The sequence below is a fragment of the Plecotus auritus genome, assembly GCF_963455305.1.
Source record: "Plecotus auritus genome assembly, chromosome: 5".
Lineage (NCBI taxonomy): Eukaryota > Metazoa > Chordata > Mammalia > Chiroptera > Vespertilionidae > Plecotus > Plecotus auritus.
Window position 1 is genome coordinate 108779210 of NC_137776.1, and position 18534 is coordinate 108797743.

At 49.7% G+C, this 18534-nt stretch overlaps 1 protein-coding gene and 1 long non-coding RNA gene across 4 annotated transcripts in view; one reads left to right on the forward strand and one right to left on the reverse strand.

The window, feature by feature from the left end:
* Window positions 1-336: 336 nt before the first annotated feature.
* Window positions 337-5165, reverse strand: LOC308247917. Its single transcript, XR_013960586.1, has 3 exons — window positions 5083-5165; window positions 1083-1378; window positions 337-662 (listed from the first exon to the last, which is right to left on the reverse strand). It is a non-coding gene; the product is annotated as an uncharacterized lncRNA (long non-coding RNA).
* The window catches only part of PTCH1 (patched 1), a 61313-nt gene continuing 46248 nt past the window's right edge, over window positions 3470-18534 (forward strand). The window contains exons 1-2 of one of the 3 annotated variants that reach the window (XM_080667751.1): window positions 3470-3875; window positions 5470-5662. In XM_080667751.1, the coding sequence (XP_080523877.1) occupies window positions 3678-3875; window positions 5470-5662 (391 nt within the window). In that variant the 5' untranslated portion in view covers window positions 3470-3677. Of the gene's footprint in view, window positions 3876-4565; window positions 4776-5469; window positions 5663-18534 lie in introns of those variants that run through there. The other 2 variants (XM_080667750.1, XM_080667752.1) reach the window with 2 other exon arrangements.

Sequence of the window (18534 nt, forward strand, 5' to 3'; positions counted from 1 at the left end):
CACAATCCAAGCAGCCATACTGAAATTGCTGTAAATAAAAGATTGGTAGGAAAACTAATATTTTGGTCTAAAACGTTAAGAAATTTGAAAAGACAAACATGGCAACCTGTCTGGCTACATGCAGCATACCTTTAAATATAAAAACTGACATGGAAAATAGGGGAACCTAGTTTTTAAAAAATGATTTTCAGCTACAAGCACGAAACGTCTGCAGAACCATTCAGTAAAAAAAAAAAAAAAAAAGCTAGAGTAAATCACCTTTCCTGCTGTTTGCTATTTATCAAGCATAATAAAGATAAGCATTTTGCTCAAAGATTGAACTTGCTATGGTCGAGCGCAATTCTCCCGCGATATTATTTATTAAGTACGAAATATCATTTTCATTGGACAGTGCTCGTCTTCCCTTCTGGATTTCAGCAGCCCTCCCCAGAACAGCACACAAAATCACGTGCTCCCTTGGAGTTCTGACTTTTGAATTTCCGCGCTGTCCGGGTCCTCCGGTCCTCCTCCTGATCTCGTGAATACCCCCAGACTTTTTTCTCTTTGTCTTTATTCTACAGGTCACTCTACCCCGCCCGGCGTACCGCAAACGTTTTGCTGCTTCGAGATCCAGGGGGCAGGATCTCCCAGTGAAAGCAGGAAGCAGAAAAAGCTAGAGGGAACTGGGTAGGGAGGAGAGAGAACAGGGGAGGAGAAGGGGATGAAAAAAGAAGGGAGGGAAAGGAGGGAGGGGAACCTCTTAAGAGGAAGGAAGAGGGCGGAGAGGGCTAGCCGACAGGCCCCCCATGGGAGCCGCGTGGGCCCACCCGGTGGCCGGTTGGCAGTGCTTCAGTCCCTCTCTGGCTGCGGCCGTGGGGCGGGTGAATGGAAAGGAACCCCGTGCGCTTAACCATTGGCTGGCCGCGGAGAAGCCAAGCGGGCATTGGGCAACGTAAGGGGGCCGGACCGCCTTCAGGAATGTACTACGGCGCGTCCGGCACGTCCGTCCGCGCCGGCGGGGTGCGCGCCTCGCCTGGGCTCCTGGGAGGCGGCTTGGGAAGTGGAGCCCGCCGGGTGAGAGCCAAGCGCACGGGCTTCCCTACCTGCTCATTCCGGGCCGCGCGGGGAGTCCGGGAGCTCGGGCGCGTGCACTCGGAGACGCGCGCGCGTAATAGACCGCCCGGCGGCCGAGCGCGCGCCGGCCGGCCTAAGTCACGTGGCCGCGCGAAGCTCCGCCCTCTCCCCCGCTCCTCCCCCTTTCTCCATCTGGGTTTCTTTCTTTCCTTTCTTCTTTTTTTTTCAATGAACACACACCGTGTGCATCTTAAAGCCACACGGCCCCATTTCACGGCTTCAGTCGCCTTGCTGCCGCGGGTCCCTCTGCGGTTCAACGCCGTTTCTAAAAAGGAAAAAACATTAAAATGAGGCAGAATCGAGGGTTTGGGGGTCTGGACCCTATCTCAGGGAGGAACTTAACTTGCAAACGTAAGAAAAACAAATTCTACTCTCCAAAAATTATTTTTAAATTAAAAGGGGAGTTATGTGAACAGTTCAATTTGACTCGGGCCCCAGGATCCATCTCAAAAGAGTCGCGTGTTTTCTTCCCCAATGGGAAGCAAAGCCCCCGGAGCCTCGGTGACACTGGCCGCAGTATCCAACGAGCCCTCGCAATCAGCCCACAATTTGTTTCAAATGAATCCAACATCAAAGCCTTTATTGTCCCCTACGTCACGCTATTATTAAATATAACAGGATGCGTACCAGTTTTTGAAAAAAAAGTTTAAAACAGACTTTAAATAAATAAGGACATGAAATTAATTTTTAAAAGAAAGGGGGGGGTGTCTAAACCCAAAATAGGAAAACTTCCTCAAGGAAACAATTCCTTTCTCTGGGTTGTTAAAAGGATTCTGTTGTTTCTTTTTTTAAAATATATGTCACATTAAATATTCAAATAAAAACGTCTCCGCCTCCATGAGAATGCTTCGGTGTCTGATACACGGCCTCCTTCAAACCCGGTCTGTGCTGCCGTGTTTTTTTGTTTTGTTTTGTTTTTTTGGTTTTGATTTTAGGAGGGGAGGGGGCGAGGGAATGGATTTTAAGAGAGGGTTTCTTTTTCCGAAGTCTTTACTTTCCTCTTTAACTTTCCATTTTGTTTATCTTAATGTTAGGCGTTGTTCCCTGCGAGAGTCTAAGTCTTCTCTTTAGTTATAAAAGAAAAGAGAGGAGGGAAAAAAAAATCTGGCACATACTGGTGTACTATCCACCACCCTGTCATTATTGGTGCAGGCCTGGGAATTCAAGCCGGACCTCCCAGTATTGCTGCAGCTTGAGGCCAAGGTGCCTCTGAAAGGGTTTTCTTTGAGGAATTTCAGAAATTGTTTAAGCGCTTTAAAAAAATATTACATTTCCCCCCGCGTCTATCGCGAGGCAAATGTTCGTGGGTGTTTGTGTGTGTGAGAGTGTGTGCGCGCGCTCAAAAGGCCTCTACAAAAAGAAGATACTGTTGAAAAGAAAAGGAATAAAAAAGAAAGGGGGGGGGGGCATTCCTTAATGGAAGTATTGCATGCGAGAACGTTGGCGCTCTCGGAGGCTCCCCCCCGAAGCCGGGATGCACACACTGGGGTTGCCTACCTGGGTGGTCTCTCTACTTTGGTGAGCTGTTGCTAAGCAGCTAATAATAGTCATGTTTGCTGAGTAATTTCTGCCCTCCGTGAGCCAATCGCGTCGCAGAAACCCAAGCCATCTGACAGCCCCAGGGGCGGGAGCTCCAGCCTTTTTCTCTTTCGCTCGCTCTCTCCCCCTCCACCCCCTCCCCTCCTCCTTTCTCCAAATGGAGAGAGTTCTTTTTTTTCTTCTTCCATCTCATCTATTGAATCAAGGAGCTGCTGCGGCCGCTGCCCGCTGCACACACACAGAGCGGAGTCCCCAGGTCCCGGGAGCGAGAGAGGCGCGCTGCACGGGGGCAGAATGGTCCAGTGGGTCGGCGAGGAGCACAAGAAAGCAGAGTCCGGGATCGAGCAGCCAACGCGAACCCAGCAGCCAGAGTCCGAGCAGCCCGAGCAGCAGCATCAGGAGCCGCCACCACCAGCAGCAGCAGCCGTGGGAGCAGCGGCGGCGGCGGCTGCCCCTGCCCGGCAGCACTGAGACCCTCTGGGCACCCACAGACCCTGCGTCGGCGGTTCTGCGCTTGCCCTCCGCGGCCGCTTGGGCGACTCGGGAGGCGCCGAGGGAGCCGGCGAGGCCGGCGGGAGCGGCGGGGATTTGCTGGCGCTTTCTGCAGTGAAGGGGTCGCGGCGCGGGGCGGGGGCGGGTAGGGGGAGTTGGGGACCGCGAGGAGCGCCACGCGAGCGCCCGAAAGACCGGCTGGCTCCGCGCGCCGGCTCTCGCCTTCCCGAGAACTGGATGTGGGCAGCGGCGGCCGCAGAGACCTCGGGACTCCCGCGCAATGTGGCAATGGAAGGCGCAGGGTCTGACTCCCCGGCAGCGGCCGCGGCCGCAGCGGCAGCAGCGCCCGCCGTGTGAGCAGTACCAGCGGCAGCAGCAGTATCAGGTCTGTCAACCGGATCCCCAACCCGAACAGCCGGCGGCCAGAGGCGTCCTCGCGAGCCCAGCGCCGGGGCGCGCCGGGAGTCCGCAGCGGCGGCAGCAGCGCGCCGGACAGCCCGGGAAGCCTCGGTTCCCGCGGCGGCGGCGGCAACATGGCCTCAGCTGGTAACGCCGCGGAGCTCCAGGATCACGGCGGCGGCGGCAGCTGCAGCGGGGCCCCGGGCCGGCCGGCCGGAGGCGGGAGGCGCAGACGAACCGGGGGTCTGCGCCGCCACGCCGCGCCGGACCGGGACTATCTGCACCGGCCCAGCTACTGCGACGCCGCCTTCGCTCTGGAGCAGATTTCCAAGGTGCATTTCAGACTCTCTTCTCCTTCCACTCTCTCATCCCTCCTCTTCCTCTGTGGGTTCTCCAGGAAAAGCAGCAGACAAGCGGGGATTGAAAAATTCAAACCCTCCCTCCGGTCCAGGGAGGAAAGGCTGTCTGAGGTCCGCAGGGGGTGGAGGGTGTGTGTGTCTGTGCGCGCGCGCGCGCGCGCGCGCGTGTGTGTGTGTGTGTCTGTGTGTACACGCGCCCTCCCGGAGTGCCTTTTCCGGAGCACTGGAAAGCGGTCCACAGTGGACCACCTTGAGGGCGGCCGTAGCGCGGCTCTGCCCGGCGCCCCCGGCCTCGGAGCTCCCTCTTCCCGCGCTCCTGCCCCTATTTACAGCCCAAACCCCTGTAATGCTGCCACATTTCTTAACCTCTCGGAGGGGGAGGCGGAGTACAGAGAGGCGGAGAGAAGGGGGGGAGGGAGCCGAAATAAAGGTGGTTTCCTTTTCTGGCAGCCGGTTTTGCTTTTGTTGAGCATGAAATCTCAGCTCCTTTAAGAATTATCTTTGGAAGAGGGCATCCCCCCTCTTTTTTCCCAGTTTTTTACCCAGTTCTCAGAGCCTTGGGGGAAAGGGAAAGTTGTAAACAAATTGCCACCTTAAATCCGCGGTCCGGGTCTGAGGAGCGGCCGGGTTCATTGTGTTTACAAGGCTCGTTGAAATGTGTGGAATCCGGGGAAGGCGAGCACCCAGACGGGGGCCTGCCGGGGCCCCGGCCACCGTCGGGGAAAACGCCGCCGCCGGGAGCAGCCAGCGCCCAGTCGGGACCCCGGGCCTGGGCCCTTCCCTTGTGCACTCCGCTGCTTTTTATGTTTACCGAGAAGGAGAGGGAGAGGAGGGAAAGATCCTTGTGGCTGCCCTCTTCCGATCACAAATATTGTAAGTTGCAGATGGCTGCCCCACTTCCTAATCAGCTCACACGGCGTCTCCCAACGCTATGGAAATGCGTCCGGAGAGAGCTCCCCCGGCCGCGCTCACCACGCGCTATCCCCTACTACCACGCCGGCGAGGGTCAGAATGGGGAATTCCGCACTACATTGCTCCCCAAGCCCCCTAACCCCCGTCCCTACAGGGGCACCCCAAAGAAAGGTGAAGGGTGGGGCAGGATTTGCGCGGAAGGGAGCCGAGCTTTGCTGGTTCTTAAATGTTGGGCTCCTTTGCAGGGATTACGCAGCCTCTCCCTTACCAGGTCCGGCGTGGCTACTGCGTGTGTTGAGTGATTTCTCTCCTCTCTGCCTCAGCTTCCCCTTCCCCTCGTTCTTATACTCCCCCAACCCCCGCCAGCGCCACATGTCGCACGCGGGGATGCTGCGCAGGCCACGCGTGGTGGCGCCCCTGCTGTCGCCGAGGTTCAACTCCCACGCTGCAGCCCGACTTTGATTTATGCCTAGTCCTCCGTCGCCCACCCCCCGCCCACGCCGCTCGCGTTCTCTCGTGCGGGCGGGGGTTCCAGCCTCGAGGGCATCCCCCACGGCTTTCGCGGGATCCGCTGGCGGGTGCGCGCAAGCGGGCGTGGGCGCGCAGGCCGCGGCTCTCCGGCGCTCACCACTCCTCCTTTCTGCTTCATCCTCAGGGGAAAGCTACTGGCCGGAAAGCGCCGCTGTGGCTGAGAGCGAAGTTTCAGAGACTCTTATTTAAACTGGGTTGTTACATTCAAAAAAACTGCGGCAAGTTCTTGGTTGTGGGCCTCCTCATATTTGGGGCCTTCGCTGTGGGATTAAAGGCAGCTAACCTGGAGACCAACGTGGAGGAGCTCTGGGTGGAAGGTAAGAGCCCGAAGCGGCGCCCTCCCGCCCCCATCCGGACCCCTGCCCTTCCTCCCACTTGATGAAGATATTTGCCAGCATACACCTAGAGCACTGGTGGCGAGAGAAAACCCCTTGCCCGCACCAGGGGGAATTGATTGTTTGGGCGCCTGGCCCGGAGCCAGGCCCGCCTGACAAAGGCCGCGCTGTAATCTACTCGGGGCGCCGCGCAGGGCTAGGTGTTGTGGGAGAGAGCGGTGGAGGCGGGCCGGCGGGGGCGCGGGGCCTCCGCGGGACGGACCACTGCACGGCCGGGGGCCGCGGGGCCTGTAGCCGCCGCCGCTGCCCGCCTCCGCCGCGCCCCGAGAGGGGGCCTCAGGCAGGCCTCTCCGCTTTTGGCTCCGGTCCTTGGCTTCCGTCCTCCCCCACCCCACCCACCGCGTCCAAAGAGAAAGGAGGGGGTGCGCAGAGAAAGGCCACCCCTCGGGCTGGAGGGAGTGTGCGCGCCCCCGGCGGCAGCGGCCGCCGCGCAGGGGAGGGTGGGGGGCGGGAGCAGCGCGGGCCTGCGGAGGCGGCGGCGTGTGTGGTCCTGTTTTTGGACGGCTTTCAACTCTGGGGGAAAAAAACATTTGTCTCAAGGTATAAAAAAAGCGGGGAGGTAGGGGGAAGGAGTTGGGAAAAAAACTGTAAAGCACAGACTGGAACGCATGTTTGCAAAGTAGATTAATGTTTCCTTGCGGGTGGGGGCTTTTAAAATGGAATTATTCTCGGGGGTGGGGGAAGGCTGGGTTTTACAGGCTGAAAGAAGAAATGTGTTTTAAGAACCCGGGTTTGGAGGGAGGGGCCACAGGAGCTCTCCAAGGGGTTCTGCCAGTCTTTTAACTGCATTCCTCAATTGGGGCGCGCGGGGGGTGGGGAGGCGGGTGTCTTGAAGCCTTTTTAAGCAGTCGTAAATTTAAAATAGATCCCTCTCTCCCTCACGGAAACATTTTACATTCTTCTGGTGATACAGGTTTTTCGTTGGGGGGGGGGGGGGCGGGGGAGGTCTGTTGGTTGTCTTTTAATTCTTTTTGGAAACGAACAGTCTTGCTCTTTGGAAACACTTTAACCCCTAAACACTGCCTTGGCTCTCTTACAATGGGATGGGAGAGAGGGATTGAGGTAATTATGTAGATATTTCAAACCAGAATATGTGGAGCATTCCTAGCCAAAGCTACCAAGGACAAAATTTGGAAGCCTGAGTTACATGCGTACTCCCTCTCTTTCAGAATGCTGTTGAAGAACTAACCTTGGAGAATATTTTGTTAATTTTGCCTTGTTTGTGAAGATTCAGCCTTCAGTGTTTAGCAAACATATGGTGAAGCCTTTAGCTACGAAGTGACAATTAAAATAATAGTTCAAATAATTAAGACCAGGAAACATTCTTGCCTTAAGTAGCTTGGTAATGAATACAGAAGTGTTATTTGGATTGAATCCATGGGGTAATTTACCTCAGTGCAACACTTCGCTGTCATAGGTAGATGAAAGAAGTGTTTTATTGACCACCTATGATGTTCTGAGTGTCTGTAACATCCCTAGCACCGTGCTAGGCACTGTCAGGGACACTGAAGCCTGTGAGACTCTCCCTGAGCACAAATTCATCACTTAAAACTACTAGGGTTAAATGGACTTGCACTAAATTTGAGCTCACAGTTGAAGTGGGCGTGAAAGTTCAATGAAAAAAAGGAAAAGCTTTGATGGAGGTGGTGAGGCAAATTAAAGCGATTTGGAGGGGGAGAGAGGATGAAGGAGGGAGCTCTAGGCCATAACTCAAAAAAGGGGTCAGGCAAAGGCCCAAACTGAGTGGACAGATGGCAGTAGAAGCTCGTGCGCTGCTCCCCTCTCCCCCCACCCCCCTCCATTGGGTGCAATAGCTCAGGTGGGTCCTGGACCGCAGGGCTGTAGTTTGGAACTGTGATTGTGGGGAGCTACCATAGGTTCTAGGACAAAGCAAGGGATGAGATGGACAGAGGGGGCCCCCAGCTCTGTCCACATGTTCACATTCCACCATGTGTGCCAAAAAAATGTGTTGGTTTTTGGTGACAAAAGATTACTTTTTTGTCGTTTTGAGGATGACTTTTCAATAGACCTTTAATAGATTTAAAGAGGAGTAATGTGGTTTTATTTTGGTAACATTGTATATTTCTAGAAGCAACTATGTTTCTGCATTACACATTTCATTCAGTTCCTGGAAGGAGCAGTAGTAGCATGCTTTGGCTCTATCTTCCGAAGAGAGTGTTAGGGACTGGCACACCTGAGAGGAAACTCCTTTTGGCCTCTGAGCTGTTTTCCTTCCCATTTCTGTTTTGGCAGTTTCAGTGTGGCTCATTGGTTCTTCAATCAAATATTATCTACACAGTACTATCACTTGTTGAGCTACTACCATTACCATTTATTTTTATCACATGCCTTACAACTCAATAAAGTAGTTATTATATTTATTTTTGTGAGATGATAGTTTATGTAATGCTTTTATATATGGTAGCTGAATTATTGTCCTTTTTATCTGAGAAACTATGGATCCTCCATGTCACCATGACCACTTTGCCTACTAATGACTTGAGTCAGCGATTTTCAACGTTTTTCATCTCATAAACTAATTAAAATTATGCAGCACACCAGAAAATCTTTTTTTTTTTTGCCGATCTGACCATATATGTGTGTGTGTTTATATATAATTTTGATTTTATATATATATATGATAGTAATTACTACCCTTTTTTAGGCTCCAAAATGACTTTTGAAAAAATCAGGTGCCTATACTTGTATATAAGGATTTCTAGTACCAAGAATTAACCAGTCTGACACAACCTTATTATGTGACGTGACCAATAAGATGCAACTCTGTTATATGGCCTATATGTTTATGGTTCAAGACAGGGCATTTACACCGGACAGCTGTTGTCATTTATTTTTATTTGACAGTCTAAGGGAAAAGAGGTCAGTGCCCCTGACTAAATAGTCAGGTATTCCACGTTTTAAAAATTCTTGTGGCACACCTGTTGGAAATCACTGACTTAAGTCAACTTGGTCTCCTGTTGCCTTGACCTCGATTTGTCATTCATTCACTCATTCACTGTGTGCTAGATTTTTCCCCTGTAGAGGAAGCAACCGTTTGATAAATGCAAGTAAACCCAACCAGGGAGGCCACCATACCATTTTATAATCTTAATTTAAATTCAAAGTAGAGGTTTTGTTTGTGATGTAGTGAGCTTGCTGTTCATGTCGACAGTAAGTAGTGGGAGCCTTTGCTTTCAGGGGGAAGAGTGCCTTGCTGTCTTACACTGCAGTAAATTAAAATGAGTAGCAAACTCAGAATTTAAGTTAATTTTGCATTTTAAGCTCTTAAATTCTTCGTCACTGTCAGCAAAGAAGTCTGTTAGATGGTATTTTCTTAACAGGAACTGTAAATGTTCTGGGTACAAACAGGGTGCTGGCTACCACACAAAATAAACCAAGTGATGGAGGTTGTGTGTTTCCATGGTTAAAAAGCAACAGAAGAAAAGAAAGCATAAGAGATTTTAGGGGAAGAGGAATGCTGAGGGACAGTTTGGAAAAAGCTCTTTTTTTCTGTGATTTAAAAAAAAGCCATGTATATATACACAGATGTATACCCACCGACAGGCAGCTGGAGGCATATGTATGTCTACATACAAATGCATACATGTAAAATGTGGGCAAAAGTGGGTTTACAGTTGTTCATATGGAAAAAGATGTGCAGGTTATGAGTATTATAATAGCTTTATTAACTCAAAATAATGTCATAATGGCACAGTGCCCTTAGATACAATCTCGTAAGTGCTCAAATTGCTTCATTATTGACACATTCTTGTAGTCTTTGGAAATCAGTAAGCAAAGCTAAATTTCAGTGACCTGCTTGGGTCAGCCCCACTGCCTCCCAGGTGGTTGAATTCAAACCTACTTTGCCCTCCCCTGTATATAGGTAACAGATAGATAGATGGTAGGTAGATCTCCGCTTGCCTCTGTGTTTGTGTGTGCACATAGACTTACTACATGCATTCATATAGCTGCCAAAATAATGTTATCTTTTTAATGTAGCCAGCAAATTAAAGGTCTCCTTTGATTTCACTTTCATGCCTTGTTTAGCATGCTGGGAAGATGTGGCTTTATAAAGACAGTGTCATACATTGGCTGCTATGTGCAGACCAGTGTAAGCTAGATAAGGAAGGTGCCTCAATTTCTTTCATGGCATTGGTGATGAGAATTTGATTCTGTTGTTCAAATGTTCATAAAATGATTGCCTTTTAAGAAAGTGTCAGTATACATTAGTTTGAATCTTAGGTCGAGTAAAAAATGTCAAATCTAGCTCACTTGTGAATGGAGTCCTGAAGTTTAGAATATGTGGAGCCCTGGCTGGTTTGCTCAATGGTTAGAGTGTCTGTCCACAGACTGAAGGGTTGTGGGTTCGATTCTGGTCAAGGGCATGTACCTTAGTTGCAGGCTCAATCCCCAGCAACCAATCGATGTGTCTCTCTCACACCATTGTTTATCTCCCTCTGCCTCTCCCCCTTCCTTCCACTCTCTAAAAATCAATGAGGAAAAATATCCTCGGGTGAAGATTAACACCACCAACAAAAAAGAATATGTGGAATGATATAGTGGACATCTGCTGTTATGCAAACACATACCAGCAGGGCCAGGGAGAGGCTAATTGCTATTCAAAAATAAAAACATCCACTGAGCATGTATTCTCAGTGCTTGCTCCTTTCTGGGCACTGCATGAAGCTCTAAAGAACACAGTCCCTGCCCTCGAGGTACCACCCCAGCCGGCATACAGACCAGCGGCAAGATGGCAGGACAGCCCCGAGGGGAGGGCCTGAGACAAGCATAGAGGTTGGAGAGTTGGGGGTCATGGGGCATTCCAGGCTGAAGGAACAGCATGGGTAAAGGCTCAGGGCTCAGAGGTGTGGCCGCCAAGAGAACTGCCAGTGCTTGCTTTTGGTGGGAACATCAGGTGAGGTAGGAAGCCTGAAGGATGAAGGCCCAGACTTCTGGCAGGAAGGTCTTTGATGTGTGTAGGGCTTTTGGTTGGGAGGCTGCCAGCTTCCCCCCGCCTCCCCAATCTTTGCCTGTCTTATATGATTTGCACTAGCATTTTGGCCCTCCGGTGCCCTCCCTGGTACCAAGGCACTTCACCTGGATCTCACCCTTGTGGGCACGGAAGGAAAATGCTTTATTTTTAGTCTTGCCCATTTCTCTGTTGGCTTTCATTTTCGCTTAGCACTTTTATCCTCCTGTCTCCCTTAATATCTACCCCCTCCACTCCAACCTTCTCTCAGATTCAAGTTTGTTGTCGTGATATCCCAGTGACAGAATGTCCATTTATATGTTTGAACTTCTTGGTTTTTTTCTCAAAGCTTGCCCAGCCCCTAGCTTTCTTTCCTACAAAAGGGAACAAACTTGAAATGAATCCATATTGCTTTGTGTTTGTTTATTAACATCTCCGGAGGCCAGCATCAAGGGAGGAATAGCTTTGATTTTTTTTTTTTTTTAAAGAGAGAATTTTTTAAAAGGCTGCTTGAGGTTTATGAGTGCTCTCAAGTTCATACGTCCGTGCTAGCATTCTGCCTTCCGTGTTCTTGGCAGTTGTAGGAGATAACTGAGCCTCACCATCCTTTCCGCTTAGATAGAACAAGGTTTTTCACTGCTGACCTTTTGGGCTGCTTAATTCTCATGTGGGGCCTTCCTGTGCCTTGTAGCAGCATCCCTAGCCTCTACCCACCAGATGCAGCTGCACCCTCCTAGTGTGATAATCAAAATTATTTCTGGTCATTGGAGTGTGTGTGTGGGAGGGGGGGGGAGGTTGACGATGCACAATATCACCCTGATTTAGAACCACTGGTTTAGATAACAGATTCCAATTGGAAGAGCCATGCTTTGCAGATGGAAGGCTTTTATTATGATGGAGCTGCAACTGCAAATGCATGGACTTGACACACGCAATAATTTTATTTTGTAAGGTACTCTCTCATCCCCACATTTACTGACCCAGGTAACTAATGTTTTTCATCCTAATTTAAAATTCCTGTGTTTTCTTAGATTGCATTAAAAGTCAAATAAACACCATGACAAGTTGGGGGTAGGGCAGCCACGGAAGAAAGAAAGAAATGTATATTCGAGTACTTTTTCCTCAGGTGACTTAATTTTGCCAGATAGACCTTGTTGCATTTCAGCTCCAGCAGGCTGAAGGGTTTTGGTATGGAGGTGACTTTGTAAAAAGCAATAAAAGACATCTCTGGATTTTGTTCATATTGAAATTACAGCTTTTTTTCCCCGGAAGTCCACACGGCACATGATTAGCGCGTTGGTGGTCTAGTTCTCCAGATGTTCCTATCACAAACCACGCTTGCCCAGGTGCTTTCCGCAGCACAGCCAGAGGGACTGAGTCCGCCAGGAAGAGGTGGGATGGGTTCTGCGTTCACTGCCCTCTCCTAGGCGATCACCCAGTTTCTGGCCACGAGGCCTGTCCGTGTAGGTGAATCTCACAGTGGACAGAAAGACAGAAGGCATTGCACCTCCTTTCTACTCCTCGCTTCCCTGTGCACGTTTACAAACTAAGACTGTGTTTACTGATTAAATTCCAATAGTGGGCGCGCACACACAGGTAGAAGCAGTTGTGGTGTTTCTTTCCTAGCTGGAGAAAAGTGTTTAAAACAATAATGGATTTAAAAGTAACAAAGAGCCTCAGGTGCCTTCTCCCAGGGCAGCTGGCCCTATGAGTCCTCCCTCTCTCCGTCTCTGCTGCCTTCCACTCCTCACCTCCAACAAGGTTAGAAGCCAAACTGGGCGAAGGGGTGTTTCAGATGCATGTAGCGCCACTTGGAGGCCCCTGAGGATGACAGCTTCCAGATGTACGAACTGCCGGATCCGTTTGTTTGGATTATGCGCCACAGCTGATGGCTAGATTAGTGCTGGCTGGACAAGCTATGGGAGATTTGTCTGGTTTCCACAATGCCATGTTTATATTTCATTGGGCTTTCTCCTTCAAAGCTGACCTCCCTGTGACCCCAGAGCTCTGTCCACCCAGGCCGAGCTGTAACTTGTCAGCCCTTCTTGAGTTGGGGGGCTCACAGTTCAGGAGAAGGGCTGCTTTTGTTGCTGCCCCATTTTGTTGGGGGCAGCGGTCTGCCCAGATTGAGCCACTGGAGAGTGTAGTCTGTTCTGGGGCAGGTAGGTATGTGGGTGAGTGTGTGTGTGATTTTAAATGTGGTTGGTTGGTTTGTTTGTTTTGGCTTTTAAAGCTAGTATGGAAATACCTTTAAATTACTTTAAAGGGAAGCAGATTTTTTTAAATTAATTTTTTAAATTTTATTGTTTAAAGTATTACATATAGTAGTACATATATCTCCTTTTTTCCCCCCATTGACCTTCCCCCAGCCGGGGAGCAGATTTTAATATAGGCCATTTTGCAGAAATATAGTATTTTAATGTACCACTATTTTGACAATATTTGGAGGGGGGGGAGTTGAGAGAGGTCCAGCTGTGTGTAACATCCCCAAATAATGGTCATACCCATATGATTCTATTACTGTGACACTATGTCCTTGGCCCCTCCCTGACTCTCAGAACCCCCTTCTGCTTGCTTCCTCCTCCCTTACCCCTCACTGTCTATCCCTTTGCTCATCTTCACCTCTGCCCTCCCTTCTCTCCCTCTCCCTCCCAACCCTTCTTCTACGCACCTTCTCCTAAGCTGCCCAACTCATTTCCTCCCAGTAGATCTCAGGAGTGACTAGTGTCAAGTCTGCAATGGTGGTAGATCCTGTTAGTCACACACTGGCAGGGAATTCTGAATGTTTCAGCCCTCTTCGATGCAGAGCTAACTACCATGTGCATCGTTGGAGCTCTGACCTTAGTGAGGGCTGTTTCCAAGACTATCCTCTTCGATGGGGTCTTGTCAGCAGAAGATGTGCCTCCCCCATTGAAGAGTCGTGGCATTTTTATGAACTTCGAGGGAAATGTAGACTCCACTGATGAGTGGAGTGTGACGTCAGTGTCGGTCCCCTGCGCTTCCTGTGTCATATGGAATATGGAAGCCCCGGTCCCCCTAGCGGTTCTGAGATGGTTAGTGAAACTTCCACACGCATATTCTGAGCCAGACTTTCCTGAGTGGAACTCCCGCCACAGCCATAGGGAGCACGGAGCTTGCTCAGAGATGAAGAGGGCAGGCTTCCGCAACCACATTTTGGCCAACTGCACAGCGTTTGATGGTCCGTTCCACATGGAGTCCTGGGGAGGAGGGCTTTGCTTGTGAAGGAGGGAGCTCCTGGGGGTTTCTCGCCAGCAGCCTCCCTGGACTGTACACAGGTATCAAGGTTATCAAAATGTAAATAACTGTATTGCTTGTTCTTTGCTTTCACACTCTGAATCTGGGTGCTTTAGGATAATAACTGGATTTTTCCTCTTAAATTGGATTTAGCGTTGTTTTTTCCTTGACACTGCAATGTCTTTTCTTGCATGTACTAGTATCTTAAGTTTCACAGAAATAATTAGCCTTCCAGAACAGTAGAATGCTGCCACCAAGAAACTGCTTGACCGCCGTGGAGATTTTTAGGAGTTGCATCCTGGTCTCAATCACTTCAAGACCATGACTATTTTGTTATATTTGGGTTTCGAGTATGGTTGGAAAAACAGCTGTCATGTGTTAGGGAAACTGTATCGTTGGTGGGCAGTCAGGTACCTGCTAATGAATGACAAGTTTGTTGTTGGAGAGATTTATAATGTAGAGTCAGGACCTTATTCCTAGCCCAGTAACCCTGGTGTGAGTTGCCCACATAGTCCACACTGCATGTGGGTCCCCAAACATCAACTGGTTATGATGGGGAAGCCAGTGTGAGCAAGTCTCCATGCCAGAGACTTTTCACGGTTGGTTAGGGTAATTAACAGAAACAGATTTTCCCAATTTATCAAGCAAGATAGCTTTCAGTTACTGGTGAAACGTGTTACAAAAGTAAGCAGAAGGAACTGGAAGTGGGCTTTGTTAAGTCAATGTGCATGATCCCCCCACCCCCACCCCAGTCCTTGCTTAAGGGTTTCTGGCCCCTAGCTCAGGAATCCTGCCCAAAAATGCCAGATGTATTACACAGTCAAGTACTGCAATGTAAACACTGCTCTGTGCCATGAGCAGGGTGGTCTATCTCCTATTTAAGAAGACAGAGAGGTTGTGTGTGGGGGGGAGGGGGGCGGGGAACGAGGGGTAAGCCCTCTGCTCTGCAGTGAGCCGACACGGCCCTGTCGTTGGTGTTTTGGCTGCACAGTCAAGGTTTGGAACCATACATGAATTAATGCTTTGGACTGGCAAAGAAAAGCAGCTTGAATAGGGATGCCAGAGCGAGCAAGATGTGGCTTGGATAATGGTGCTTCTTTGGGTCAGATAAGTATATCAAATGTTGAACCAAATGTGGGGGCGCTGATAGTAAGAAAGCTGTTGACTTCCTAGCAGCATCCTTGAGCATCACCCTTTTCATCCGCTGTGAGTTAAGTTGAAAGTTGAGCAGAGCAAGTGGAGGAGAGGCCAGCTTCCTTCCCCACCCCCTCCTGTGTCTGAGAAAGCCTGTTGGGTTGGTGAATAGTCTGTGTGTAAGCCCAAGATATATCACAAAGTTGCTCTGGTGTTTTGTAGCACTGGGGGGTGGGGGTGGGGAGTAGCTCAAGATATGGTGCAAAATAAATGGCCTTCCAGTTTCTAAATTTAAGTGAAGAATCTAATAATGATCTTTTGGAGGTGAGGAAGTAACTGGGCACGTAGGGCCACCCCTCCAGGAGATCACAGGGCAGGGCTGCCAGTAGTCCAAGGAGATTGGATGCCAAACATTATCTGTACATCCAGGTCATCTAACACTAAGCAGTTCTTAAATGGACTAAATTCAGGGTTTTTAAAAATTAATATGAAGGTATTTTGTGAGTTAGGAGGAAATGGGTTTCAGTTTGAATTTGGGGAATTGTTACAACAATCTGAAATAATGTTATCCTGATTTAAGAAATCAGTTCTATACAGAGATTCCAGAAAACTGCTTTGAGAAACAGTGATGATAAAAATAGGAATTTTGAGATTAAGGAAAGTGTAAGCTTCTTGACACTTTCCCCACCACCACCACTTTTTTTTTTTTGATTATCCCATCTTCCCACCCCATTCCCTGACTTCCTTTGCTCTTTTACTGGGGAAATAAGAAAACTTCACAAAATAGATATAGATATCAAAATGTGTATTTTTAAATAGAGGCTTTTTAAGAGAAAAAAATAACAAAAGAATTCCCCCAGCTGCCTAAGAAATGCTTTCCTCTTACCTGACTACTTCCCCATGAAGTTTATGCATTGTTGTGGTAAGTTTTAAAAATGATAAATATGTCATCATTTCAGTCCACACATGATCTAGAAAAATCATTGCACACGTTTAATACCTCGCTTACTTGCAAACAAAGCTTACAATTTGTGAGACTTTGGATTAGGACGAAATATCTACTAACTGTTCTTTCTAGAGATTTGGGGAATAGGATGACCCCTTTTTCCTCCCCCCTTTTTTTAAAAAAATAGGCTACAGTTTCACATGGCTCCCAAAAGAAATCTCTCTCCCTTTTTGTTTCCCACACCAATTGATTTATCATTTTGCTTGCAAGCAGATCCAGAATGTTAGGGCAAGAACACACTCACTTTTTTCTCGTAACTTTTTTGTTGCGGACCGAAACCAGTTGACTTGAATAAATTTTTCTGAGGCCTGAATGTAGCCAGCAACGTGGAAAAATCTTACCATTCAGGGCCGGCTGAATGTACATTTCAGCCACACAGTAAGCTGCATTGGTAGGCACTGGACTGCTAAATACAACCATTTTTCGCAGCAGCGAGTTAGACAGGTGATTAGCATAATTAGCACTGAGCAGCTATACATATGGTAATGCTGAGTGTGTAAATGCCAGCTGCGGTGTAAAATTTATGTCAGGGGTCGGCAGGGCTGTGCGAAAGTATTGTGTTCCAGCTGCAGGTCAGGGCCCCCAGAGCTTACCTCCTTTTCTCTCGTTGGTGAATACGCCAAACAGAAGAGAAAGACAGAAGTATAACAGATACGGCTTTGATGGAACAGCCCAGTTCTGTGCAAGAGAGACTGTCCTATAAAACACACACTGGCACACACTCGCAGAAATCCCATTACTTTCCCTACAAATTGTTTTGCTTCATGCAGGGTCCACATGAACAGTGACCAGGATGGGAGGCTCTGGGTAGGTGAACAGGCCCAATGGTTTCTGGGAGGACAACTTGAAGAGTTGCACTTCTGTTTTTCTCTCCATCCTCCTGCCCCCTGCCCCCTGCCCCCATTCCCTTCACTACTCCTGCCCCCATTGTTTTCCTTCAGAGGAAAGGGGAGGGGGCCCCCCACTGGATGGGGTAGTGCTTGTCCTTTAGAAGAATGGGAACAGCCATCAGAGGAGGAGTTAGTTCACCTTGGAACCTGTTAAGGTTCCAATAGAGTGACTCTTCCCAAACTGCTTAACTGGTTTGGGCAGAGGGCTCGAAGTTTCTTCGTGCTTGTGGCAGCTCTGCTCACCAGTCCACCCACCACCGCTAGACCCATTAGATACGAAAGGAACCACAGGTTTCTTGTTTGAGAAGAGGACAGTCTTGAATGGCTCATGCCCTTGGAAATGCACAATGGGGGGATTTATTGCTATGATGAGTTCAAGCATTTTTGCACTTGAAGCATTTTTTTCCTGCCATGTCCCCATCAGCCCCCCGCCTCCCTTTTGGTTGGTGGCTGTAAGGTGTGGTGGTGACAGCATATAGTTCACACCCCCACTGACCTGGTGATGAAACTTCCGCACTACACCAAGGGGTCCTTATGCATCAGCCCCTAATCCAGCTAATCCCAATGGCAACAAAATCATGAAAATGGCCCCAGTGACGGGCGTCTCCCACACAGATGCAGAGGGAAGGATCCCTCGTGGGAGATAAATCAGGTGCCCCTGGTGTTTCCCAGGGCAGGAGCCTGCACTGGAAGGTGGGGACTTGCATTGTCTCCTCCCTCTTCACACACAAGGAGGAGGCCAGTGCAAAGAGCCCAGGCAGGACAATGGCAAGAAGACTGTTGAGAGCAGAGAGGAGAGGTGATGTCAGTCCCACAGACATGGAAAAGGGAACTGGGGTTAATTTTATGCATCAGCCTGAATGCTGTGAGGGAGCCCACTGCCACACAAGCCCTGGGTTTTGTTGTTGTTCTTGGCTTGTTTTCTGTTATTTTTTTGGTGGAGACTTCAGCAGGCCTTAACTAAAAACTGAGGACTTGATAATTGCATGCTGTCTTTGGTCCCTGGGTGCTGCTTCCTGGTTCAGCATTCCCTCAGAGCATGCCGGCTGTGTGCAGGACCCTCCTGGGCTTGCTCAGCTCCTCAGAAAGACAGGGCTTAGGTTTGCATCTGCAGGCTTTTCAGCCCTTGAACAGTGAGGTGAAATCGTGGTAGGACCTGGGACAGTCCACAGCGGGGCAGGTACGCATCGAGGCTAGAGCAGAGCTCTACTCCGCTGTGTCCTGCCCGCAGCCAGGGGCACCTTGGGTCTGCAGGCTGTGGTTTCACTCCGCCTGTCTTAGGCGGGGTTGACCGCAGCCCTCATTCGCACAGCCAGCCACTAATGGGCCTCCTGACAGACACAGTGTTGCTTTGGGAGCTGGTGGCCCTGTAAGAAATACTGGGAGGTGAGGGGGACTGTGGCAGGCAGCAGGTCCAGTCTGGGCAGAGTGCTGGGGTGACCTGATCGTGTCCGACAGGGCGAGCGGTTGGCTCCAGGGAAGGCCATTCAGAGGAAGCAGGCTGAGCTGCAACAGATGGCACCACAAACAGCTGTTGTGG